Genomic DNA, 27,981 nt, shown 5'->3' with positions numbered 1-27,981 from the left:
CGTTTTCCTGATTTTCACAATAACATCCTTTTAAATAAATTTTCTCTCGCCCGTGGATTATTCCTTAATAATTAAAACTATCAATTTATATCAGGCCTCGTCGTTCAGGGGTCGACCATGGGTGGAGTGCAGAGTGGTGGAACCCACACCCTTGGAGAGGCATTATGGGTGCAGGAAAGACAGCGACAAAAATGCCATCGGTGAGTACACAATTCTTCCCTATTTTATTAAGACTGCTTAAAAATTCTGCAGACGCTGTCAAGTAATTACCGAGTGAACGCCTTGGCTTCAAGTTCCCCGAAAAATTCTGCGCAATATATGCAGCAATAGAGAGAGGGGACTGCGCCATAAGCTAATTAAGTTGCGCGATACTAGAGACGAAGCGTGGCCCAGATTTTTAATGAACTCGAAAAATCTCCTGAAACTTCCACGATGCATAAATATCAGAGCAGAAACTATACGGCGATACTCGTTTATGATATTAGTTTAATGTATTCTCGGATATTCTCCATTATTCGAAGCCTGATACTTAAGCACGAGGAATTTCGAATCTATTATAATTTAAGCATTATTCGGCTGCGAGTATCGAGAAATTCTTTGAAAATTCTGGGAGACGATGATCTTTTAGATACCGTTTGAATAACGTTCTATTATTAGTAGAGGATTAATCGTTAATTAGTTGAATTTCGCCACGGTCAGGCTGCGCGTTTATTAGCGCGCTGGTTGTGGTCTGATTACGCGGGCCTCGTCGCGCCGCTTTATAAGGCGACGATTTACTGCGCATGCGCCCTGGGGATCGTGCGTGCGCATCTGTGCGCGCCTCACTCTACGAAATTCGAACAAGACCGAGCTACAACACGAAACTTCGAGCCAATTATAATGCATTATTAATTAAAACAGTAATATAAATGTATTTTGCTATTCTCCTTTCTTTTTTCAATCTGCAGAAACGAGATATAAAAATATCTAGACCGTGAATCTGTAAATAGAAGACCAGTGGCAAATTTCAGGATACATTTTTCTTCCTTTAAAGTTATTTTCCAGCGCATGCGTGTGAAGGGCGCAACGGAGCATGCGTCGTTACTCAACGCAGTGCCGGGAAATTTGAAAATATTATTAAATTCGAGATTTTACTGCCTGCAAAATTATACAAAAGCGATTTCGATGAGACTCACATATATCCACCTTCGTTTGCTCTCATCTTTTTCACGCTTTGCGGAGTATAGAATAGATAAAAAATGATGAAATATTTATAAGAAGAAAGAATGCATTGTTAAGAAAGTATATTGGTCACGGGCGACTTCCACGGCGCTTAACTTATTGTTCACTGATTCATGATCTTCAACAATTCTATTGCTCCATAATTATGTTAATTAATCGTCGATTTTGTTTTCTTTTAATCGAACCTTTCGCCATCGACCTACATCAGACGACTGTTTTCGAAGATGAAATCCATCGCAAGTGTTTTGAATTACTGTAAGCTTCTAAGAAGCAAACTCGTTGCACGAATTCTGTACACGTAGGATACTATACACAGGAGAATCGTCTCGCGAATTTTCGATATCGTTGGCGGGGGCGGATGTGTTCCATTTGCCTGTTATACCTCCATAAATTATACGCATGTCGTAGTTCCGCTAATTAGCCACACCTAGAAACTCGAGAAATTTTCTATCTCCATACTAGCTGTTAACGAGCCTGCCAACTGCTACGTCCAGTTCTGCCTTTTATTCACGTCTGACATGCTCATTTCGTTTCTATGGAAAATGAATACCAGCCGATCAATGAAACCGAAACTGTTGATAGCTACATAGTACGAGCTCGAACCGAATTATAGAGATACAAAAAATATCGTGGAATTACACTGTTAATTAACGCGACCGTGATTTAATGAAAAGCAAATCATCGTTCCAGAGGGTGACTCTCAATGTAATTACAGCAGAAACTTCCTTCGATGAATAATATTCTACATCGTGGAACGATCCTCGAGAGATGAGCGAATTGGGAAAATAGAAGGTTGGAGATACTGTTAGATTGAATTCTTAAATTAGCAGTTACAGCTACAGTGTTTTATGAGTCGACTCTTTCGTTTGAAAGATTTTAAAAAATAGCAGTATAATTCCTTTAATAAATGCCGAAGTGGAGATGAAAGGTATGTTTGCGAAGTTTAATTAAAAATTAATGCGTTCTCCCGCAAGTTTCTATATTAAAGTAGAGAAAATTGCTTTCTACAACGTTCAGAATACTGAACATTCCATGTGTCCATAATTACAGACCTTGGAACTGTAAATCTTCGAAAATGAAAAGTCCCTTGCACCTCCATTAACTCAACGAAAAAATTAAAAAATCCAAAACCTTCTAAACTCAATCTCTCAAAAACTACACCCTGCACCGTCAAAAATCCACGCTGCAACAGCTCAAAGTAAAACCACTTTGCATCCAATCCAAATCAATTTTGTCCACCTCTACAAAACGCAAAGACACAGAAAACTGTTACCCATAATTTTGAATTTCCGAGTGGTCGATTCGCAGTGGACGCGCGATCGAAAGGACGAAAAGCAAGCATAGACCGTGGGAGGTGAGCATCACAGCGGAACACACCGGATATCCGTTTTTACCAGTGCTCGTCTGTTTCCTCCGTGTGCACACGCAGCTGCGTGCCGGACAGGAACAGGACAAAGGGCTCGCGACAGCGTGCATCGAAATTCGCTCGCTGGAAAGTCACTTGTGTTCTGAAAACGCGCGCGAAAGCGACGGTGACGGGAGCTTCCTCGCGATACGATGCTGGTGCGCGATGTACGCGGTGAAAATCGTTTATTGCCAGGTGACGATGGAGTTCGCCGACCAAGCCAGGTATACGTAGCGTTTTCGTCCTTATTTCTTCCGGATTGCGTGACTCGCCGCCGAGAGATTGAGCGAGGAGGATAAGGGGACTGCCTTGGGCTAGAAGCTGTTTCTTGGGGTCTTGGGGGAGAAACAGATGGGGAAAGGATTGGAGGCTTTTCCAATTCGTTTCTCTAAAGCGATTTGGTGTATTGTGGAGTGTAGGACGCGTGCAAAATAGGTTTATGGCTTTTGGAGAGGGGAACTTGTGACTGGAAGGAATGTATTGAAGGAAAAGTAGAGATTGGGAAATGGAGTGGTACTGATTCTGGGGAATTTTGTATTGCTTTATTAGCTCGATATTTTGTAGCTTGAAATTATTTAGGGTAAAAGGGGTTAGTTAGGGATGAGTTGACTTGAAAATTGTGAGGTTCTAAGAAGCTTCTAGTTCTTGCAGCGGTATGGTATTTGGGGTAACTTTTTTACCCAGTTCAATCGTTACATTTCTTTTCATTTTAGTTTAATTGAATCTAAAAATTGCATATAATTGTGCAGAATAAAATGAGTTTAATGTAATTGGCCGAGGTGGACACGCAAAGTAGCTTTATCAGAGCAAGAAGGATGGTTTCTCTATAGAAAGTTCTTGAACAAAGGCATTAAGGCAGCATTTATATTTAGGGAATTAAAGATTTAGGGATACTTGGAGATCAATGGTCTAGTGAAAAATAAACGAGCTTTCTTTATCACAATTGTCTTGTCCTTATTAAGTTGTTTCAGAATTCTGCAAAAAAGCGAATCTAATTCGTCTGGCTAAATGATTCCTCATTTCAATAATACAATCACAGCGAACGAATGAAAAACGTTCACTGAACGCAGATGCGTAAACCGAGGCAACCAGAGCGAAAAGAAAATGTCTGTTTCATTAAAACGATTCGCTTCTGTTTTATCACATTTAGAGCGAAAACGAAAGATTATCATCAATTGCGATGACATCGATCGACTGGACAGGAACACTTTATCATTTTCTTTGATTTTACTTTCGCGAAAGGCGTTTCACGTTCCATTTCAACCGAGGAAAGGAATCGTTTGTACTGTTCGAGCAGAAAATCGCGTTTCGTTGCAAAGTGTGCCACGAACGATAATATCGGTAGCTTCAATAGCTACTTAAGCTTCAAAGCTCTCTAGTTTTTTAATCCTTTTTCTCTTGAAACTCTATGCGACCTTATTTTTCGAGGAAAAATCATGGCTGCTTTTAATCAAAATTGGTCTCTGAAACACTGCACGAGGAAGTCGTTAAATATGTAGTTGGACGATATCGCAAGATGAAAATGGGAGAGAGGAAAAGCATTTTTCCGACAGGAAAAACATTAACGAATTCACTGCATGTTACACAATTATTTCCAGCTGGAAGCAAGATAAATGTTCTCTGAATCAAAGATAAGAGATTTGCTTTAATTATTCAGCGCTGATAAATTAATTCAAATTCCTGAATTCTCCCTGAGAAATTCAATCGATTTTATTTTAATCTACTTTATCATTTACCTCTTTAATAAATACCTCCGCGATAGAAGGGATCAGGGCAGCACACGCGATCGTTTTAGCCAAAGGGATGGATATTCTTTTAGCCATCATTGGATTATATGAAATTCCTTTCACGAGAACAGGAGCTTCCACTATGTAACATCGTGTAATATTATCTTCTATAAATACTCTACTTTCCATTTTATTTAACAAAAGCTCCAGCACCTTCAAATGCATTCAAGATCTGCTATAGTCAATGCAATAGATATTCAGCATTTTTCATTTCCCACTCAATACTTTCTAGAGTCACATAAAAGTAATAATAATTCGTGCTAGAGAAGACTATCATTTCTTAAGCTCAGTACTCATCACGTATTTTCGACAAATCCTGTTCCACTGTGCCATTAGTTTTTGCTATTAGCATTATCAAAGTTGCAAATTTCAAGAATTCAAGAAAATTGACAAAAGTCTTACCTCCTAATCGCGTTAGTTATCAAGTATTTTTCCGCCTGGTTAGCGACTACAGCGACCAACGAAACGAAAAGTCGACCTCGTGACGATCGCGGACTCTGTCGAGCGTTTACCTTAAAACCAATTTGCGGTGAACCTCGGCGAAGATTTCCGCGAGATTTACGTAACAATAGGATCGTTACACGCGCGGATGTGTTCCATGCTTTTTTCAGTTTTACCTCATGCCGAAGTTACGTAAACCCAGCGGTCCCCGAAGCGTGGAAATATTAAAATCGATGTCCACGTTGAGTAAGAGTGCTCCTCGAGTGGACAGGATCCTGTACCAAGGCAACTCAACTACCTGCCACTATTTCATAAGTGAACAAAATTCTAGAAAATTAGAAGCCAAAGAATATCCCGCAATATTAAAACGTAAAAAGTAGAAATTTTATTCATAGAAGGAAAACCTTGAGAAAGCTCTTTTCACATTTAACTTTTTTTCATAATCTTATCTAAGCTTCTGAGATAGGAGTGCTCCAAACAGTGTCTCACTTGCATCTCTGCAACGAGCATATTCCGCGAAATGGAAATCCTCGAGCTTGCGGTTCACGGAACCGCAGCCTCCGCGCGCGATCGACTTCCGGTGCTTGAGCCTCCAATCGAAAGTAATTCGAATCGATTCCGACACATCGAGGCGTCAATGACCCTGTGTCAAGTTACGCTTCTCAAATTACTTCACTTTCACGAAATTAATTTCTCCAGAGTTCCATCGCGGTTGGGGAATCGCTCAAAGGTCGGGGAACTCGGGCGGAACTTAATCACGAAATCGGCAACCACCGAGCAGGCTAATTGTTCAATTACTGAAGGAGCTTGTTACACGCGAAGGCCTTAGTTGAGAGGTCACTTGGCCAATAACTTTCTTCCTTTAATACAATGTTATTTTGTGTCATATTAAAATACTGAAAGATAGAAATTAGCCGAGGAATTTGTAGTTTTTTGAACCTAGCCTATTTTATGAATGAATGGTTAATGAAATGGTTATTAAGTAAACGTATGATTATTTCTTTATAGAATTCTAGAGTGAGTCATTTCACCTGGTTCACTCCAGGTGACTGAATTATTGTTCTCTGCTGAACTTGGGGGTGGTTCAGGTTCACCTGGTTCACACGCGTGTTGTTTCACAAAGGGAGAATCGGTTTCCTTGGTAACTGCATGATTCATTGGTGGGAAGAGGGCTGAATAGAGGGGATGAAATTGTCTGGCGATTTTTTCTTACATCTGCAGTCACAGTGCAAGCATTTCCAGCTAGGGAACGTGATTCGACTTCTCTTGGTGCATTCTTTCAGTCCTGTGTTCTATCTTCCCTTCAAAGTGTTTTATTATTCATTTCCAGGACCTCTGTGAAATTTCTCTGCAGCCTTTTTTCAACCAGGTAACTTCTGCTGCCTTTAGCCATTTTTAATAATAAAATACTGCTTTCTGACTTCATTTTCGAATAATTTATTAATACTTTGTACCGTGAACTCTAACTAATATTAATTGAAATTTCGAACTTATAGCTTTCTAAAATACAGAACTTTCCTGTTTTCACTTCTCGATAATCAAAGTATTTAACAGCTTCACTCGAGAGTAGGTGACATCTCTTTCCGAGAACGCTTCTCTCTCCTAGGCTTCCGTGAAAAACGTCGATGCACGCGTGTAATTGTTCTTTTTCTTTCTAGCCTCGTCCGTCCGACGTGGAAAAATAAGAAAACACGAGCGTCGCATTAAGTCGACAGAGAAAGCGTGCAATGCACGCTGAAACAGTGGATGAATGCAGCGTCGTTAAAACACACGTGAACACTTTTTGCCTTATGCATAAAGCGCGCTCGGCCTTCCGTCGGAAACGTTTCTCTGGGCAAACTGTGACTTCATATCTTTGGCGATCTTCTATTCTTGCTAAACTCTTCGGGATGAAACACGTGTCATTCGATTTTTCCACCTGAGTCAGTCGTTTTTTGGGGTTTATTAATCCTTTGCTTTATCGAATGCTCCTTTCCAAGAGTGACTTTTAAGCCTACTTTTAATTTATGCTTGATGAATATTTCAATTCGAGTAAATTTTTCTATATTGAAAGTCGAACTCTGTGAAGTTTAAATGGAAGCTGAGTCAAGCTTGAAGGAAATTTATGTGGTACTCAAAAATAAAATACTTTGTCTATCTCATACTATTAATTCAAGTGGGTTCACAATTTTTTAAGAACAACCAAAGAGCTCCGCGTAAAAAAGCGCTAAAAATCTTTATAACCTTTTTAAAAAAATTTCTGCTTTTAATTCATCAGATTTCAATTTCCCTGAATGAACGATAAAAGTAAGAGAAATATTCCGCGACAGCTGGCAGGTGAAATTCAATAACGAACGAAGTATAAAATGGAAACATTTATTTCCAAGGGGATCTCAAGGGGTTTACTCCGATAAAAATTTCTCTGGATGGCCTAGAAGACATTCTACCATAATCGCGTAGGAGTATTTGTATACTAGAAAAAACACTTGGCACGTGAAACGTGAGACGAGATAGAAAAAAAGTCGATAGGAAAGTATCGCTGTCCGTACCAAGGCTCGACTGTAAGCAGAACCTAGGCCAAGTGCCATGGTCACTTTCTTTTTCGTGGTTTCCTACGTGACCATTGCTTTTGCGACTCGCTGGACACCGAGAGAGAAGTGCCGCGAAATTGTCACCTCAGATTTTCCTGGAATTTTTTTTATTGAAGACTCGCAGCAAGGGAAAGAGAACCTAGACTCCATTTCTTGACTATAAGATTACTTTACGATTTTTAATTCTTGTATCTTGCAATTGAAATTCAATTGGACTAAAGAATTACTAATATTCTTTTTAAGCTAATAAATGATCGAATGAATACATTAGGATTTTATTGACCGAACTAAAAAACTAGACCAAATGAAATGCTCACCCAAGCAGCATTCCACCCACGAAGTAAATGAAATTCCTCTCCCCAGTGAAGCTCATACATAGACGCAACTTCGATTGCAGCCATGTTTGCTAATTATTCGCGGTCCAACCGCGTAGACGAGCTAATCAGCAGCGATTAAACATACAGAGTGGGCTTACTCGGGAATCGAGCAGCAAATGGTTACAGTTCTGTTTTTTCTGCCCACTAATTCATTAAATCCAGCCTGGATTTGAATGCATGCGTCCACGTAGGAGTCCTGCGTGTCTCTATGTTGAATTTAAATAAGCGTCGTATGAATCCTATTTGATGTTTGGCTTCGTCCATCCTGTTTGATCTCCTGCTTCTGGGTCAGGCTTGGATGTTGAATATTTATAGCTGTCAAGGCTCTCTGGGATGAGTGCCGAAGGAACAGAGTCTGATCGAGGACGTTTGGTTATCATCGTTCACCTTTTCCTGCCCCAGATTCATTGGACACAACCCTGCCCCTTCGGGAACGCTCTATTGAGATTGCAAGGGTGTAATCTGATTTTCAAGTTTGCTGGAGTCCTCGATTTATCCTAACTTCGTCAAGTACTTGAGATTCCACCTTCCAAACTCTACGTCCCACTGAATACAATTCACAATTCCAATAGACTACAGACATTCATTGCCAATTAAATTCCTCAAACTCCAGAAGAAGCTGACAAAAGTTCACAAAAGGACCTCAAATATCTAGAAACGTTTCTAGGGCATCTAAACTCTTACAGTCATAAATAAGCAGGTCGACCCAGCAATACCAAAGTGGAACCAATACCTAGGAGTCGAAGCAGACAAACAACCCTGAATATTTAAACCCTCGAATATCGTCTCCACTGGATCACTCCTACATGTTTCATCGATCCTCCGCGAGGACCATCCCCTAAAAATATTCATCACAACGATCGCTTGAAATATTAACAGTCAGCTGTTCTCGACGCGACCTGGACCGTGTCACGGTCGAGTACAGGAATGGGATTTTTCATTCCAGCGACGACGGGCCAACAGTCGAATCCACGTGCCGGATGCAGAGTCAGGACTGGTTCTGCTCGACGAGTAACGCCCTTGACCCCGTGTCGTCCCATTAAATCGCGAGGGGACCATGGAAAGAGAAGGTGTCCTAGGAAAGTAAAATGAATCACCGAGATCTCTTCTGTACCGGGAATATCGTATTCATTGCGCCGTTTCCGGATGCTTCGTCGAGTTCCGGCGCCAGGGGCCTCGACGCAGCGAACTTCGAGTCGCGGTCTTGCTCCCGAGTTGACGGATAACGAATAGAAACCACGCCTCGGGGCATCTGCGTCTAGACGAGGTTCGAGGCGTTCTGAGAGCGTGCACGTCGCTCGGCCGATTTACGAGCCGATTGCCGATGCAACTTGGCGTAACCTATTAGCATGAATCGAGTGGAGGAAGTGTGCCAGCTGTTTTTCTCCTTCGCGCTTTTTGTGGGATTCATTTATTAACTGTGGACTTCGTAGTTTAACGCGTGTTTTCGATGGACGATTTTCTTTATGACTTTTTAATGCTGTTCAGATGCAAATTGAAGCGTTGTTGCAAGTGGTGGGCAGACTTCAATTAGTGTCGATAGTTTTCAGCTTTGAACTTGGGTGTTCCAGAAGAACATTCTGTAAGAAGAGTGTCTTGAATTATTTTACAGATAGGAGTATTATTTAAGTACTATTAGTCCACGTTCATCGAGTGTCTAGATACTTCTGTCTATAGTGTACATGTATGGCTAATTTCTGGGACCACGGTAAATATATTCTAAGAAAGAACAGTCTTACACCACAACCAGTTTACCTCAAAATTCTACAGTACAAAAGCTTCCTGCACGATCTCAGATATCAACTATTTCGGACCTTCAACTCCCCAGCAAACGTTACGCAACTGTTCCTCGAGCTCGATCCACATAATCGTTGAGAATCGACCTTCACGGTAACAATCGCTCGATTAATATCGATGTCGGAGGTCGGAGGCACTCCTCGAAGGATTTCCTCAGGGGAAAAGCCATTGTACATAAGTTTGACGATTCATCGCTCGTCCCTGGAGACCTAACCCAGTACTTTTGGAGTCCTGACGAATATGGTACACGGTCGTTGCCATTTGACCCTCGTATTCAATGATATCCAAGTCCTCGTCGCTGGTGTCTTCGACATTGAGCGTTTCCTAGCCCCTCACGCGTCATCCTCGCTGCTCGGAATAATAACGCTCCTCCATCGCCATTGTTTTCGTGACGAAGAGGGGGTTTTATGTTTTGCTTTAGCGAATTACGGGAGGAAGTGCTTGGAGATTATTACGTGTGGGTTATGGGATTGAGATGTGGAGGAGAGTTTGAGAAAATGTGTTGAGGCAAAGTGTGGGGGAACCATGTGGGGTAAAATATTTAGTAATCGATAGAGGAAGGAAAATTTGAAGAAATATTTGCTTGCAAAATAGTCAGAATTTTGAGTATAGTATAGTTGGAAATTTAAATGGTGATTCTATGTGTTGAAATAATAGGAAAATTTAGAATAATGGAATTGCTTTTGAGGCTTCGTTTTGGAGGTATTATATGTGTCTGACTTGGTACCTATTCTACTGCTGGTAGTAGTCGAGTCAGACACAGTCAAGTCAGTAGAATAAGTTCCAAGTCAGACAAAACGAAGTCAGTAGAATAAGTCATAAGTCAGACACAGCGAAGTCAGTAGAATAAGTCTGAAGTCAGACACATATTTGACACTTATCGTCGAAACATACTGGATACCTACACTTAAATTCAGAGCAAAAATTAATAACTTCGCCACAGTTCAGAACATAAATCCCCTGCAGAAGCAACTGCAGATTTTCTCATGAAACCAATTACGATCTTCCTTCCTCGAAAAGAACTAAATCCCAGAATCAATATTAAACCAAATCCTCTAATCCACACGTTCAACGATAATCTCCACGTTCTAATCTCCAAAGAAACTTCACCTAGAGACCCAAGCGTCAGAGAATGATCGATATTCTTAGATCCCGTGGTTCTTATTACTTAGCGCGTTTCCGTGTGAGAGACCACTGACGTCAGCCACTGACTAAGGTGCACTACTCCCACTACGAATGGACAATCCGTGTGGAGACACGAGTACACGTTGTCCTGTCGAGGGAACAGGTGTACAGTGGCGATCGGCCGGCCAGCCACAGCGATATCCGTCAGTCGATGCGCGAACGAGAAAGTGAAAAGCCGGCGTGGTGGCTTGTGGATCGCGAATAAACCGAATCGAAGATCCTGGGGATCCAATTTGCTCTTGTCTCTGAGTCATCAGGCAGAGAACTCTTATCACCCAGCCTGCTGGTACCTCCAGTGTCCTCTGGACCACTGGTTTCGGGCTACCGAAGCAGATTTTGGTCCTTGGAAACTGACAGTGTTTCACGTGGAACCGAAGATTGGTTCTTGGACTAGGAGAGGCTTAGAGGATACTTGAGGGTAAGAGAAGATTTTGCCATTTTAAGAAGATCTCGATTTTGGAGTCGCTGAATTGGTATTCGAAGCTTGGGAAAGTTCGAGGTACTTGGGTCCAAAGTCTAGACAGGATTTAGGAGAGCTACTGAAGAGAATATTCAAAGAAATACAAGTACTCTGAGTCAAGTCTCCACACAAGTAGAAATTAGATACTAGCATTTATAATAGTCACTTGACTCTTCGCGGGTAAATTCAATTACAGGATCCTTTTAGTACCATTTCGCTTAGAATTAATTGCATTCGACGTTGTTTATCCTAGCACACCATCAGTCACGGTCCCCAGGTTCGATAGTTTCCTTATGGAATATTATATAATAGACAGTGGAGTTAGACTCAGTGAACGAAGGTCAGCAGGACGTTTCTCAGGTGACCAGACACAGAAAAAGTCGCGTAAACGGGCGCAGGATTGACGTCAGCTCGCGACGCGAATTTATCCTGTTGAAATCTTCGACGCCTGGCAATCGATTATCGCCGCTTCGCGCTTTCCTGCTAACTCGCGTTAACGGGAACCATTAGACACGCGAGTGCGTTTGGGGAAGTTGCTCAAGGTTGCCTGACCCGCCCCTTGGAGACCTGGGCGTTTCTAATTGTGCAACCCCTTGGCGATTAATTTCATTTTAAATGAATTTGAATCGCGAAATTGTTCATAGAGAAAATAGTTCTTTGAGACCTTTTGAGTGAAATACTTGAAAATACCTGAAAATACTGAAAATACTAACTAAAAAGCTAACGAATGGAATTTTAGTCTAGAATGGCGTGTTGTTATATAGGAAGTATCGTGTTGGATTGATTTTATATAATGCTCGTTACTTAGTTTATTGTGCTGGTTGGTTATTGTAGTATTTATGAGATTATTAATAATGATTGTTAAGAGAAAAGTAGTTACGCAGAAACGTTGTTCGTTGTGTATAGTTTTATATAGGCTAGATAATTTGTAATTAAGAAGGGTATTGTTGTGAGGTTCCTTTATATTTTAGTTGGATTTTGATTGAGATTATGTAAGAGAAGAATGTTATGTAATGATTGATGGAGATTGTTATTCCACGTGGGTCACTGTAAAAACGAATTACTAGTGACCCACGGAAGTTTTTTTGCTCATTTACGACTTCATTATGATAATTACTTCGAGAGTGATAAATACAGACTATAACGATCGTATTATGGACTGTTCTTTTACACTCTGCGGATTAACAGTAAATTCATTAGTCGATTTAGAAGGGAAAATCTGTGTGCAAAAATTATAATTAAGTCTCTCTAAGTCAGTATTCTCTGCAATATTTCTGTTAGATCGATCAGGTTAGATGTTCTTAGTAAAAATAGTAACAGGACCATCCTCAACTCATTTCACACAAAAAACAATACTCAAATTAGTCCACAAGTGTCGCAAAAGTCTCGAATATTGAAGCTGTTTCCTATCTTCGATCGATCTAGGTATGCACAGTGATTTCCATCAGGCAAACACGAACCATCGAGTGTTTAAACCACGGAACTTCTTCCGGTTCATGTCATAGGATATTCCCGCCGCGTTTCTCTGCTCGTATAAGCTTCTCTCCTTTGTGGCTGCACGCGGGTGCAATGATCGACGCCCGATCAACCGGAAGCCCATATCGATTCTGGCATAGGCGTTGGATGAATGTAGACGGTGTTATTAAACCGTTCATCCTGCTCAAATATGCCTGTATATGCCCTAACCGAGAGCGGAGCCTTTTCAATGCGATCAATCGAACCGTAAACCAAAAATAAAAAATACGAGAAACTTGGAGTTCGATGAAGAAATACTCAATTAAAGGGGTTTTGGACTTTGATTTATCGCTTTAGCGAGGAATGCGAATGCGGAATTTGTTCAGTCTACGATAAATCCAAGTTCAATGAGAGGCACAAAAGTGAAAGAACGTTCCAACAGACCTAATTATTTTCATAGTAAGACTATCTAGAAAAATAATTAAATACTGTATGCCTTCTACTACAAACGTTCATACCAATGCTCAGTAGAATGTGTCTGTAGAATATGAGTCAGACGTATCGAAATCAGTAGAACAGATCTCGAGTCAGACACAGCGAAATCAGTAGAACAGATCTCGAGTCAGACACAGCGAAGTCAGTAGAGTAAGTTTGAGTCAGACACGCGGAAGTCAGTAGAATAAGTCTCGAGTCAGACACGGTGAAATCAGTAGAATAAGTCCCGAGTCAGACACAGTGAGTCAGTAGAATAAGTCCCGAGTCAGACACAGGGAAGTCAGTAGAATAAGACCCAAATCAGACACACCTGATACCTGTCGTCGAACACGCTGGATACGCTACGAACATTCATACTCACTCAACAATTTCCCTAGTATCTAAGCCACAATGCTGCATTCACAATCATGAAACTAATTCCTCGACAGAAGAGGATTATAAATGTGTTGTTCAACTTCAAACTTTAGGCTCAGCTGCCCTACTAGAATGAGCTCTCACGAGCCCCTTGACGAGTCAAACTTTCCAAAGTTCTGAAGATTAGCGAGGCGCAACTTGGGAATCAAATCCGCCATGCTTACCATCCTGGCACGGAAGTTGGCCTACTGGGCTTTTCAATCGCCTAGCGACTTTTCCAAGGCAAATTAATTTTTTGATCGATAAACAGAAAGAATTTGATTCGTCGGGTGTTCATGTGAGAAGAAATGAGCCAACATCAATTACAGTGAGCGATTAGGTGATCAGGAATCGCGATAGCGAAAATTTTCCGCGCGTTTACTCGTTTCCCATGGTCCACATGCTTCTCGAGGAGAAAATTGTGGAAATTGTGCCGCAAAAGCGCGATAAGCTCCTGATAACCACGATCCCAGGCCGAGCCTGCACGCGATCGATTTCCAGTCCACCGTTCCTGGCGAATAAATGTGCTGGACGTAATCGAGTTCGCTCGCGAATTAAATGGTCGAGTTGATGAACGTTTCTTTGCTAGTGGAAAATTGGGGCGACGTCTCGATGCTCATTTATCTTCTTTGCTGCTAATATTTCGATATTGTTCGTGTTCGAATTCGCGTGAAATTGTGGAGCAATCATCGAAGAACTTCTTTCGCGAGAGTTTGCTTTTCAATGGTCAATATAGTTGATTGAGATCTTTGACATTTTTCAATGCAAATTTTTGTTAGTGAATCGTCAATGAAAATGAGGCAGCCGATGGGAAGTTGGAATTTAATATAGCTTCGCTGATACTAAAGGGATTTTTTAGTGGAAGCTATTTGAAGAACAGAATAAAGTTAGCATTCTTTCAGGCCTTGAAACGTCTATCAGAAGCGCATGAAATTTCCCGTAAAATAGCGATCACGAGAGCTGAAAAATGCAGAATTATTAGTACACACTAGCAACAAATAGCTGATGAGAGATAAAGGAGAAATCGCCATTAGGTAACTTATTGTTACGAGGAAACGATTGTTCTGCCTTTTCTACCACTTTCAACTTTGAACAAGTGTCGAAGTTCTTGATATCACCCAAAAATAGGCACAGTCATACACAGACTTCCTCATCTACTTCTTCAACAAAGAATATTCGATCAGCTAAATGAATCAATAAAGTAGCAACAAGCTTCACTAAGTACCTAGGTACCCATTAAACGCAGAATATTCGATCACCTGATGCAGGTTCCAAGACTAAGATGGCAGGCTGCCAAATTGCCATCTTACTGGCGTCCTAAGCCAATTCTCCACAAATTCACGCGTAATTAGAAAACCAGTCGTCTCACGATCCAATCTCCATAATCGACAATTTCTCAGAAAAATGTCTCCTTAATACCGTGTCAACACTTCATATCCTCTTGGACTCGGTAATTTCAGTGTCATTGTAATACTTGTTCCCCAAAGAACAGATGGCGAAGCCTCGAGTCAGTTCACGCGCCCCCAAGGAAAGCAGCTTATAAAGGCCGAGATAAGTCGGCAAAAATCTCTTACGTAACGACTCTCCGTGCTCAGGCGAACACAATGAGACGATACGCCGTCTGCATCCTGGCTTCAAGGATCCGTGGAGCTCGCGAGCGCGGTCGAGGGGACGTTTTACTTGCAAGGCAGCCGTTCGACCGGAAAAACCCGCGAGCTGCTCGAGAAACTGATTCGTTTTTTGCGACGCAACTGCGCTGTGATATTGATTTTTGAAAGTGGCTCGGGGCGACGGCGGCCAGTCGACAGTGAACGATTCTGGAGAATAATGGATTGATTGGTCGATTCACCAGAGACTATCAAATTTCATGTTTGCATTGGAATTAGAGCGGAGAGGTGACGTGGCAGCTGAAATGGGGCAAAGGGAAAATGGAGCACAGTAGTTTGGACAATGATTAGTCGGACATGGGTTATTGTATCTTGAGTGCTGAAGTGGGAAATGAATTTTAGTGTTGATAGTGTTCGGTGAAACTGGCGATTCGTGTCTGACTATTTTGAAGGTATTTGCAGAATAATTTTTTGAGAAGTTCGAGTATAAGAGTGAAAGATTTTTAAGATTGATATTTTTTCGTTTTTTATTTTGGACAGTTTCAGTGACCCTAATGATTAAGTAACAGTAATTTTCTGAAGATTCGCCGAGTCAATGAAAAGAGAAAGTCGAGGATATTGAGATCTCGGGCAATTTCACGAGGAAATAGGCAAATCGCTTTTCAATAGACTTCTGAATGAGGTTTAAATTGAGCGCAACTATAGAACACTGAACCCATTCACAGCACAGACAGTGATTAGAAACACTAGCAACCCTGTAGCTACTATCAAACCTCAACGTTTCCAGCTAACATGATAAAACTGTCTCATTCACCCATACTTTCAATACTAATAAACAATTCTAAAAAATTACTGTACAATTTTCGTTCCTCTGAATCACAAAACAATTCTGAAGCGCTGATTAAAAGTGCTGTATATAAAATGTCTATTCACCCAGCCAGGGAAAAAAGTCTCAATGAAATTCTAAAGCCATCACAGGCTATTCTTTTTGCAAATGCAAAAACACAAAATCGCGGTGCCTGAATAGGTGTTGTTCGAAAAACTTGTCGACCTCTCCACGCATCGATTACGTGCTCAACGTCAGCGAGAGAAAAATGTGTCGTGATACAGCTATTTTTCAGTGTCGTACTTGGGGATAAAATATAACAGAAAAGAAGAAATGCGAGGTTTCGCATTGTAGCCAGCTGCATCGTACGTTCTACCGCGGTATAGGCCAATATAATATGCATTTTATTCGCGCACGTACGTTTCACGGTACGTTTCTCAGTAGACGTACGATTCCGTTCTCGTTAGCATGCGAATCGTGAACGCTGACTTTGTAGATTTCGTCATTGCACGGGGTCTTGACACGAATTTCGCGATGGTCTGCCGCGTCGCGCGGCTGATTGGTCTAATTACTCTTGAAAGTTAATGTCGAGGCGTTGTTCATGCAGCGATTGCCAAGGACGGCGGCCTCCAGTGATCTTGGTACCATTCTTCATGTACACAGAAGTAATCGAATCTCGTTTCATTCTAAGCTACTCCAAAATACATAGAATCTACTAAATATTCTCTCGACTGTACATTAATACACTATGTATTAATACACTATGAATTGTTATGCATTTATGGGAAGCTTAAAATTGCAGAATGTAATATACAAAAATGTGTGAAGTACCTGAAGGATGGTACAAATTTTGATCTGACTTCTATCTTCTCTTTTTCCTTCAAAATCTGCAGTCTATATATCAGTCTTGATTGCTTTTGGTAATAAGAAAACGAATGAATGCACAATTTCTAGTTTCGTGTAATTAATTCTGTCGAACCGATTCGGTAAGGTGTCCAAGCGACCAGGTTTTTCCAAGGGTCTTAGAAATATCACGAATCGCCTTCTAATTTCTATTAACGTTCCCCGTGGTAAATGGGCTCACAAAGGTGTGGTTTCGTCCAGTTTTCAAATAAGCGAAGGTTGCGTGACCACTCGGCTGATTATGGCCCCGTATCGCGTCCAGGAACGTACCATGGCCAGCAGCAGGCGGTAAAAGTACGAATAATGTATCAATTATCGATGGCTGGGAGAGATGATTGCGAACTGTCGTCGATTGCACGGCTCTTGTTCGCCTTGCTCGTTAGATGCACGCTAACAAAGCGTGAATGGACAAACGCGCCGCGGAAACCGGATGCATGAATGAGGATGAGCGCCGCGAAATTCAATCAGGCTCGAAATTACTTGAAATTAATTGCCGTTTCGCGGAATCGATATTCGTTCGTGGAGACCTCCTGCGTGGTTATTCGAAGCATGCAATAATGATGATAGTAGAGGATAATGAAACTAGGGGCCATATACAGGGTGGGTTAAAAGAGATGGATAGGAAATTTGGTGGCCCGTGGTACTCAAGAATTTTTGGAAAAATTGCAAAATTTGAAGACATACGATACTCGCAAAATTGCACAGTTATTATTAAATAATTTGTGCTACCCATTTTACAAACTTTTTGCATATGCATATAGAGTGATCCCATAAAGAAAACAAATATCGAAATATTTAAGTGTTAAAGCGCATATAAAGCACACAAAACTATCTAAAGATATGCAAATACTATGTGTCTCATCTGTTTTTAAGTCTTTCATGACTATCTACATGTATATGTAGTTGGGCATAGGATGGGAAAAGAAGAAAAATTGACGACCTGATTGAAAAATCAGCTGGTCCATATGAATACTGATCTGAATTGCATACTGGATATTGAAATTTACAGGGTGCATTTTTTACTGATATTACCGTGATAGCAGCTTGCACGGAGAATGATAAAGTTACAGAACGATACAGATCCTGTACAAAGTTCCCTACGAACGCCTCCTCATTTTTCTTCGAGCAGCATCGTGAAAGAGTCGTTACTTCGTCGGAGGATTACGTAAAATGAAATATACACTGGTGCTTCGAGCAGATTTTTCATGCAGATCGCGGTCGAACCGTGAACCGTGCTAGGAATAAGCGCGACAGATGGACGAATGATCCTTGTGTTTATTTAAATAGACTACTTTTACTGTGACGCTGCAGTCGCTTTCAGTTATGTTTAGTACAACTGAGGAAATCTGAGGAAATTCTAGTAGCTTAAGATTTGAGAGAGTTAAATTATTGATAGATGTGGATAGTTATTTTGAATCACTCTGTAGGATAAATAGAGAATAGACAATAGATATTAGAAAGGTAGGCGACTTGTGGACATAAGATTAGTAGGTTCCTTTTTCTCAATTTTTGAATTCAGAATATATCTACTGTGCTTTTAAATTTGGGCTACCATATTTGAGTCACCCTGTATTAGTATTTCTATAAACCATATTTCGACAATAAGAGCTTCATGAATTGACAACTATACTAGGAAATCCATCTCCCCTATCTCCCCTATCTTGTGTTCCTTTTGAAACAGCCTGTACAATAAAAACCTCTCATCAATCATACCCCTACACTCCCAAAAATGTATTACTGGTATCTCCCCAAATTCTACCTACTTAATCACAATTCCACATATATCATATTTATCTGACGTCTCTTTTGTATCGCCCAGTAGAACGCACGCCTCCTCATACCAAATTCAATTCACTTTAATTTCTGTGGCAAAAGATTCGCGTACACGCCTTCTTGTACGCTCAATGCAGTCTTTATTCTTCCATTAGTTTCAACAAAACGACTATTAAATCCAGCAGGATTTCGCTCGAAAAATTCGTGTTAGTCTTTGCAGCAGATATAAAGTACACAACGACGCCAGGGTCGCGTCCATTATTCAAACATATTGACGTGCTCGGCCAAGAGTAAGGTTCCACTGTTCACAGATAATGATATTTCCTAGCCACCCTTAACACTGAAGCTACGCTGGTATTCGACACACAAGTCGCTTCTACTGCAACGATCAAGGATTGCAAGGGGAGCACAATCTAGCTTACAGTTGGGGAACTGTTTCCCTAGGAAATTGCTTGCTGAGCGTTCACATATTACGAACTTTGAATCACGACGACGGAAAATCGATCCACGTCGGGCGATTAATTACAGAAGTTAAGGTCGCGAATCAAAGTATTTAAAGCTGGAAAACGGTGACCCAATTTATGTTAGACAAGAGTTGCGCGTGGTTCTGGTGTTAGGGGAGTATATCAGCATTTCTGCTACCCTCTGATAACGCTAGATTCTAACGAATGGAGTCTCCTGTGACACCTGCTGCGATTGGTAGGCCAATGTCCGAGTAGTTTGGACAGTAGGCGATGAAACATTGCGGAGACGAGCTAGTCTTTTTAGAATGTTGAAGAAGTTCAATGTAGAGGGGATTTGTTTTTTAGTACTTACGTATTGATTGATGCAAATTGAGTTTATGATGGAAATTGCAGAGAAGGGGGACGACCCGAGGCCCACTCAGCGCAGTCCACGCAGGACCGCAGGAAGCTCTTGAAGAGAACGAGGAGCCTTGCGGTGATATCAGAGGACGAATCTCGACAGGAGCGAGAGGCGCATCACTTCAGGCTAGGCCAGTCGACCTTCGATCTGCCCAGGCGGCATCAATTGATACCGAGGGCCAAGCTCATCGATCGAAATTCTCTCAAGGACAGGTGAGTTGCGAATGACACGATCAGATTATGGGGATCTGACGAGGACAGTTTAATTATCCGTCGATGATTGTCCATCAGTGAATCCTAAATACAAGGGAGAAGTACTTAAGATGAAGATAAAGTAGCAATCTCTATTTTCATTAGCACTGTGGATTTTATCAGATTTATGTATGATTTCAACTTCTAGCAAACTTCCCTTAATGACGTTCAAGGATCAAACTCACAGTGCCACCCCCAAAACTAGATTTCTGTAGTTGATAATTGCGATCTCGGTTATTTTAATTAAAGGCTGACCACGCGAGAGTTAGTGTAAAGTTGGTTCCTCCAAGCAGAGCTCTAACTCTCTGAATCCTCGAGTATGCAGTGATTTCTCTCGTTCTTAAAATCTGAAGCCTAGAATATTCCAAGGTACAAGTTTGCAAGATTTTCTAGCGTGGAATCGAGTCACGGTGCCGCGCAACTGCTCGAGAAACTTTCTTATTTACACTATCCTTCAACGGTTCGCTGCAGCTGGTCTGATATGTTAAAGTGAACTCAATAATGCAACCGTGGTGCCTCGATTCGAGGACGTTTGAGCATTGCATTTGGGCTTTTTAGCTAGTTAAAGATTCAGACGACTATTTTGGCTCTAAAGATATGTTAACAACTTAATTTCTTGGATTCTGCACTTCTAATTTATCTAAGATACTGCTTAACAAAATTAAGATAAAGAAAAATTTTCGGCAAAAATTGGCTAACTTTGACTGACGATAACTCTGCGAAAAATCATCGTAGGATCATGATCGTTTTTTTAAATTACAGCTTGAAGTCTTGAATGTAAGATACTATGCCTTAATTTTAAATTTAGTGCACCTTTATTACTGTAGCGCCTTGAATATGAAGGCATGTTTATCGTATTAACAATTCCAAAGTTTGACCAAATGCACAGACTTGCCAGAATTTTTTTCGAGGATGACGTTCACGGGAGCATAAAGTTCGATCCTTCCCCTTTAATTTAAAAAAAAGATCAAGTCGTTACGATTTTTGTTCGCAAAGTTACAGCACTTCGACGTAATCCTTGCATTTTTGTCCTGTTGCCGCTACTCGATGTGGCGCAAAAATGCAAGAGTTACTTCAAAGTGCTGTAACTTTGCGAAAAAAAATCGCAGGGACTTGATCTTTTTTTTAAATTAAAGGGGAAGGATCAAGCTATATACTACTGTGAACTGCATCCTCGAAAAAAATTTTAGCGAGACCCTGTATTTTGTGAAACTTTGGATTTTTCCGTATTAAAAGTTGCCAACTTCGACGGGATGCACAGACCTGGAGAAATTTTTTGGGGGGATATCGTTCACAGGAGCACAAAATTGGAACATTTCCCTTTAAATCAAAAAAAAGATCAAGTCGCTAGGATTTTTTTTCGCAAAGTTACAACTCTTCAAAGTAACCCCTGCAGTTTTGTCCTGTGCTGCAACTACTCGATGTGGTGCAAAAATGCAAGGGTTACTTCAAAGTGCTGTAACTTTGCGAAAAAAAATCGCAGCAACTTGATCTTTTTTTTAAGTTAAAGGGGAAGGATCACACTATATGCTACGGGAAACTGCATCGTCGAAAAAAATTTTAGCGAGACCCTGCACTTTGTGAAACTTTGCGTTTTTCCGTATTAAAAGTTGCCAACTTCGACGGGATGCACAGACCTGGAGAAATTTTTTGGGGGGATATCGTTCACAGGGGTATAAAATTGGAACATTCCCCTTTAAATTAAAAAAAAGATCAAGTCGCTACGATTTTTTTTCGCAAAGTTACAGCACTTCGAAGTAACCCTTGCGTTTTTGTCCTGTTGCCACTGCCCGATGTGCTATAAAAATGCAAGGGTTACTTCAAAGTGCTGTAACTTTGCGAAAAAAAATCGCAGCGACTTGATCTTTTTTTTAAATTAAAGAGGAAGGATCACACTATATGCTACTGCAAACTGCATCCCCGAAGAAAATTTTAACGAGCTCCTGCATCCCGACAAACTTGGCAATTTTTAATACAGAAAATTGCAAAGTTTCACAATGTGCAGGGTCTGGCTAAAATTTTTTTCGATGATGCAGTTTTCAGTAGCATATAGCTTGATCCTTCCCCTTTAATTTAAAAAAAAGATCAAGTCGCTGCGATTTTTTTTCGCAAAGTTACAGCACTTTGAAGTAACCCTTGCATTTTTGCACCACATCCAATAGCGGCAACAGGACAAAAATGCAAGGGTTACTTCGAAGTGCTGTAACTTTGCGAAAAGAAATCGTATCGACTTGATCTTTTTTTTAAATTAAAGGGGAAGGATCGAATTTTATGCTTCCGTGAACGGCATCCCCGAAAAAAATTCTAGGAAGTCCGTGCATTTCATCAAACTTTGAAATTTTCAATTCGATAAACATGCCTTCAGATTCAAGATACTACAGTAGTAGAGCTGCACTAAATTTAAAATGAAGGTATAGGATCTTACATTCAATACTTCAATCTGTAATTTAAAAAAAAGATCATGATCCTACGATGATTTTTCGCGGAGTTATCGCGAATAGAATCGTCTCACTCTAAGTGTCCACCCATGTTTCAGGCTCTCCAAGAGTCAACAGCACCTCTCAGACTCCTACGAAAGATTCAACGAGTCCAAGTCCTACCATTCACGTTCAGCCTGCGGTCTTCACTCGATCCCAGCAGGACTCCCCCCGTTTCCGGATCCCCTGCCGTACTCTCGCAGCAATCGCTCTGATCCAGACCGATTGAACATCCTCGACTGGCCCGAGTCGCCCAGACGCTATCACAGCGTCCAGGCTCTGGACACAGTCAGTGGTCTGGTGGATATCGTCGAGGATAACTGGCCCATCGAAGGCAATCGTAGCATCGATTGCATCTACACTCAGGTAAACATCGCGTGTGCTCTCCGATAGCCATCGCCTGCTCGACTGTTATTAGCGACGGGCAAAGGGAGCGGTGGATGAAAGACGAAGATTTTCGGGGTAATACTGAACTGCTGAGGGTCGCTTTGATGTCGAAGGGGAGAAGTGAAGCGTGATTTGGGTGATCTGGAATGACTTGGTAATTTCTGAGGATTAAAGGGGTTGGTTATTAGTTTGTTGTTAGAGTCGCGTGGAAAGCTAGAAAATTGGAACTAAATTTGAGGGAGTCGAATGCAGGAGTCGTGAACTTAGAGTGATTTGAGATTTCAAGTGCCGAGTAAATAGGAGTGATAATTCACCTGAAACGTGATTCCTCACTTAAGCCACTGTTGTTAGGTTTAATTTATAGGATTTGTGATTATAATAATTAACTTTAATTTCGCTTACAAATTATGCTAATATCATTTGGAGTAATGCAAGCCAATGGGAGATCAAGCAGATGGAACAGTATTCAGTTCACGCGACTCATGAATTTTCATTCCCATGTATGATTGCCAATATAGATGGTAACGATTTGGGGGATACATTCTACGATGGGCGTCGATAATATCCACGGAATTATTAATATTATGGGGCCAACGTTATCGAAATTCGCGGCACGTTGCAGTGAGGGAAAAATGAACGCGTAGCCCATACGTGAAACGTGTAATACCGGTTTATAAATGAAAGTATACGACAAAGTCGAGTAATCTTGTTCCATGGGTCATTCATTTTCTTTATTTTAATCCTCCATTAGCAGAACTAAAAATAATCCACGAAATACTTTTAATATATTGCATCAGGTTGCGCTTCAAACTTTCCACGAACAATATCGTAGTTAAATTGCTCTGTCAGAAAGGTAAATTGAATTTCATATAAATATGACAGCTCGTAATTTCGAGGCAAGTTAATTCATACCGCGCTCTAAATTACGCTTCATATTTGAACTGTCTACCTGCTCGAATGACAGAGTTGTATCTCTTTCACGTACTAGTATGTAATCATGGAGCATCAAAGGCACTCTAACAAGACTTTATCTTCTCTGTTCTCGATTCAGGTTAAACGGAAACGCAAGGAGCACAGGAGCCTCGACAGCATCCTCTTCGAGGACGATGGCGAGCTAGAGTACTTCGACGTTCTGAACCTGTTACCCTTATCAAACGTGCGACTGGAATTTGACGAGCAAGACGCGCGGAACAACAACCTGAAGCGAGGCAGCAGAATCCCCGAGGTGAAGAAAGCGAACAAACTAAGATCCCTCAAGCACCTCGAGCCCAAAGCGAAAACCTCTGCGAGGAACAACGCCACTGATGAGGAGAAATGTAAAGAAAGTATAGTAAAAGAGGGAAACAGTGCAATCGAGAGTCCTGCATCGAGATATTGCTGCAAAGACTCGAGGGAGCCTGATTCGTTGCAAGAACTCAGACAAGACTCTTCCCCAGAGGAAGTGCAACAGGAACTGGGTCAGGCCAGGGGTCTGGATCAGAATAGCACAAATTTAACGAGTACTCGAAACGAGTCTGTCGACCGACCCTTGACTAATGCAGATAGAAGCGACTTCTTAAGGACCTCCCGCGAGGAACAGGTGGATAGGACGATCGAGGAGGCAGAAGACTACAAGTCGATTTGGATCTCTGATAGTGAGGATCAAGAAGACATGTCGCGGAGGCCACAGGTTCTGAAGGTCGTCGATAACGACGTCACGAAGAGGCGACACCGACGGTCCTCGCCAGAAATCGATTCTGTGGAGACTGAACTCCCCAAGGAAGAGAAGTTCAATGATAAGGAGCTGAACGAGAGGGTCAGCAAGGGGGGAGAAGAGGCGGATCCGAGGAAGATGCAGGTGAGTAGTAATTAAGAATTATTAGAGAAATTCATTTGAAGAGATGTGAGAATTTATTAGACTTCATTTGCTATAGGTAGTGATTAATTATGATAAATTTATCTTACTTCATCAGAAGATTGAGAAATCTATTATTCTTAGTCTCCTTTTTATTCAAAGCTACCTCTGGTCTTCTAAAATTCCTCTACTTATTTTTAATCATTCTATAACATCTACCAAAAATTACAAAATTAGCAATTAAGAAGATACTTTAAATTCAAGCCTCCTCTTGGGCTTAAGAACCGAGGTTCATTAATTGCAAAATTAACAAAATTAGCAATTAAGAAGATACTTTAAATTCAAACCTGCTCTCAAGCCACTGAATTAAACTCCAGCAACTGCAAATAGGTTAATCTCCATTGTCACTACAGCAAAGCAGAAAGCCTTTCCCAGAGCCTGCGTCAAACAGAGTCTTCTTTGTACCACTCACCCTGCCCACCCTCTCAATCCATTCCCCATTCACAGACACAAAACTAAAACCTCCCTCGTTTCAGAACGTCGCCCAGGAAGAAGAGGAAGCAAACGCAAGCGTGGAGAACGCGAAGAGTTTCTTCGAGCAGAAAACCGCGTCGAAGGATGGTCCACAAAGCAAACAGATCGAGGGAAGGTTCGAGAGAATCGTGAAAGAGACGTCGAATATCTTAGGCAAGGCATGCAGCGTGGTGAAAGGTAGCCTGGGTTTCGAGGCACGATCAGAGAGCTCTGATCTAGGATTAGGATCAGAGTCTGGTAGCGACAGCAGAAGGAGATCCGTCGACGATGGCATCGACGAGGATCAGACGATAGAGAAGAAACCCAGCGATAGCAAAAAGACGCACAGCAGCTTGACTAGATCCAAGAGCTGCGTGGACTCCATAGAATGCCAGGACGATGGGCAGGAGTTCGATCATGTTCGCTACAAAATCGTCAAGTCGAACATGTTCAGCAAGAACATTTACAATGCTGGCCGCGGGGACGTGACTTACGAGGGCCTGATGCAGTACCTAAGGGAATACTCGTTCCAAGAGCTGCTGCTTGACAACAACGTCGTCATAATTGAACCAGTGCGCGCGGAGACGATAGAACGAAAGCCAAGCAACGTGGGAAAAACTAGGTCCGAGCCAACCTGCAAGATCGCTGGGGCGATACAGAAGAAGGATACAGAGAGCCGCGAAAGAAACTGCGACAGCGCGGATGGGGGCTCTAAAAGCCCTAAACAGTCCTCCATCAAGAAGCACTTCTTCTACCATCCCATCAGGGTCAATCGAGAGCTCATCGACGAGGAGCTGCCTGACCCAGACACTGTTCGAAATGTCAGAAGAATGTTCGAGAACACTTTGAAGATGAAGGGCTCGCGATCGGAGTCAAGGGAGTGCAAGAGCAGAAAGAGTGTTAGCATGAAGGACCTCAGCGCTATTGACGACGCGAGATTCCAGGAGATCACTGAGAAGATACACGACGGATCCAGGTAGGACTCAACGTTGATGCTCTAGTAAGTTTCTTTTGTAATTTTATTACAATGAGATTGCTGGCAGGTCTAGGTGCTCCAGCAGAGCGAAGGACCTCACCAGGCTCTTCGAGAATATGGAAAAGTCAGTGTCCTCGAATGCTTCGGTGGTGGGGTGCAAGGACGAGCTGGACAGTCCGCGTTGCGAATCGAAAACGAGGATCCTGGCTCAGACCTTCGAGGCCAGAAGCGGCCACACGTCGCCTAGTGATTCAACATCCTCCAAGAACAAAGTGAACCGCTACCATCACCACAACTGGGACGCTGGCAGCGTCAGCTCTGGGGTGTCCAGCGACTACCCTGACACTGACCCTGGCAGCGGGGTGCAGTGCATCTCCTCCGAGGACGAAGAGGTCGACTGCCACGACGACGAAGGCAACGAGACAGGTGGCTCGAGCCATTTCGTCTCCCAGGACGTTCTTAAGAAGATCAGAGAGTATGGGACCTCGGTGACCTACTACGGTGGCAAGGTGGTGAACTCCAGCAATGGCCCTCTGATCTCTCCAGTAGTCGAAAACAGGTTCAAGTGCATCGACAGGTCGAACGATTATGTCAAGTTTCGATTGGTGAAGAGTAATTCTTGCGACAGTAGGCTAGAGCTCACTGGCAGGCTGGTGGAAAGCCACCTGAGGTGTCGAAACCGAGACAGGGCGCCTGATTTAAGCCAGTACACTATCGCTGAGACTCCCAGCATCGAGATCACCACTATCGACAAGCAGGAGGAGACAGGGGAGGAGAGTAAGAGGAACGAGGAGGTGAAACGAGAGCCACCTGTCGTGATAGGCCTGGAACCGAAGAAGGAGGATAAGGAGAAGGGTTTCAAGGCTGACTTCAAATTGGGGACTCTGGAGGACGCGAAATCGAATTACCCAAGTCGATTTATTGGGAGTGCCTTGACCAGGTGGCAAGTGAACGAGAGCAACTGGAGGGCTGCCGACGATTTCGGGAAGATGGAGTTTGAGGAATTCGAGGTGCTCGAGGACAGTCTGAACGCGGCGGAGAGCCAGCGCGCGGAGGCTTCATGAGCCAAGGATCCTTCTTATTTATTCGATCGAGAAGATTGCCAAAGGGTCGATTTCTGAGAGTGGAAAGTTTCCGGTGTTCTTAAAGGAGGACAAAGTTTCAGGGTATTTTGCCTTATTCTCGGAAACAGTTTCTAATTAACTTGTTTGAGAATGCTGCTTCAATTGTAGTCGAGTGCTGTATAGTTCGAGGTTTCCTAGCAACGACGTGGATATTCAGTGACATTATGGAAAAGTTATAATGGTCTATGCTCAGCCGAGAGAACTCGGGAGGAAATCCAAATGTACATAACGAAATTAGAGACCCTTCGAGTATGGAGTATTGTTGAATTGTTAACTGTGTCGAGTTTTCGATGTAGAATAAATGTTTGGTAAGAGTGTCCCTTTCCGCCTGGATCCCTTTCTCGCGGATCCCACCATTTAAATATCTGTTTTAGTTAGCGAGAAGCTGCATGCAAATTACATGTAAATTGTTTTATTCTATTTTCTGGAATCAAAGGCTGCTGGCTTATTCTCTGAACTCAGTTTCCTCAAGTTTCAACGACTAGCATAAATCTGTACAGAACAGTCAGTGGTAGCTTTGAGCTACACGTCTCTGCTAGCGCGTTAAACGAGACCACAGTCTCTAACCTATTCTCGAATTTGTTCCAGTTTTGGCCCCCGTAAAGGTAAACTAAAACAAGAATTTAAGACCTGAAAGCTACTATAACTAGAAGTAATGTTCAATTTGTATCGTACAGTTCTACCTAATACTAGCCTAGACTCCACAAAAGATAAGCCAGCAAATAATCCCCTACCTTGGATTCCACTTTAATCAACTGAACCAAGTCCAAACTCAATTACTCTTAAACTTAATCGCTTGTATTCACAAAGCCATCGAAGATCAATGGATACAGAGACCCTCATCACGCCACAGTTAAATT

At 41.9% G+C, this 27,981-nt stretch overlaps 2 protein-coding genes across 3 annotated transcripts in view; one reads left to right on the top strand and one right to left on the bottom strand.

Annotated features, from left to right (window-relative positions):
- Mcu (mitochondrial calcium uniporter) overlaps positions 1-27,981 on the bottom strand; it is a 55,268-nt gene that overhangs the window by 7,115 nt on the left and 20,172 nt on the right. The window lies entirely within an intron of this gene.
- Positions 118-27,888, top strand: Jv (javelin). The gene is made up of 6 exons (XM_076390885.1): positions 118-200; positions 19,553-19,771; positions 22,347-22,653; positions 23,726-24,511; positions 25,045-25,997; positions 26,065-27,888. Exons 1-6 carry the CDS (start codon positions 118-120, stop codon positions 27,059-27,061), a joined length of 3,345 nt encoding a protein of 1,114 aa, XP_076247000.1. The 3' UTR covers positions 27,062-27,888.

Source organism: Calliopsis andreniformis, unplaced genomic scaffold (assembly GCF_051401765.1).
Source record: "Calliopsis andreniformis isolate RMS-2024a unplaced genomic scaffold, iyCalAndr_principal scaffold0022, whole genome shotgun sequence".
NCBI lineage: Eukaryota > Metazoa > Arthropoda > Insecta > Hymenoptera > Andrenidae > Calliopsis > Calliopsis andreniformis.
This window is presented reverse-complemented; position numbering and strand designations above follow the sequence as displayed.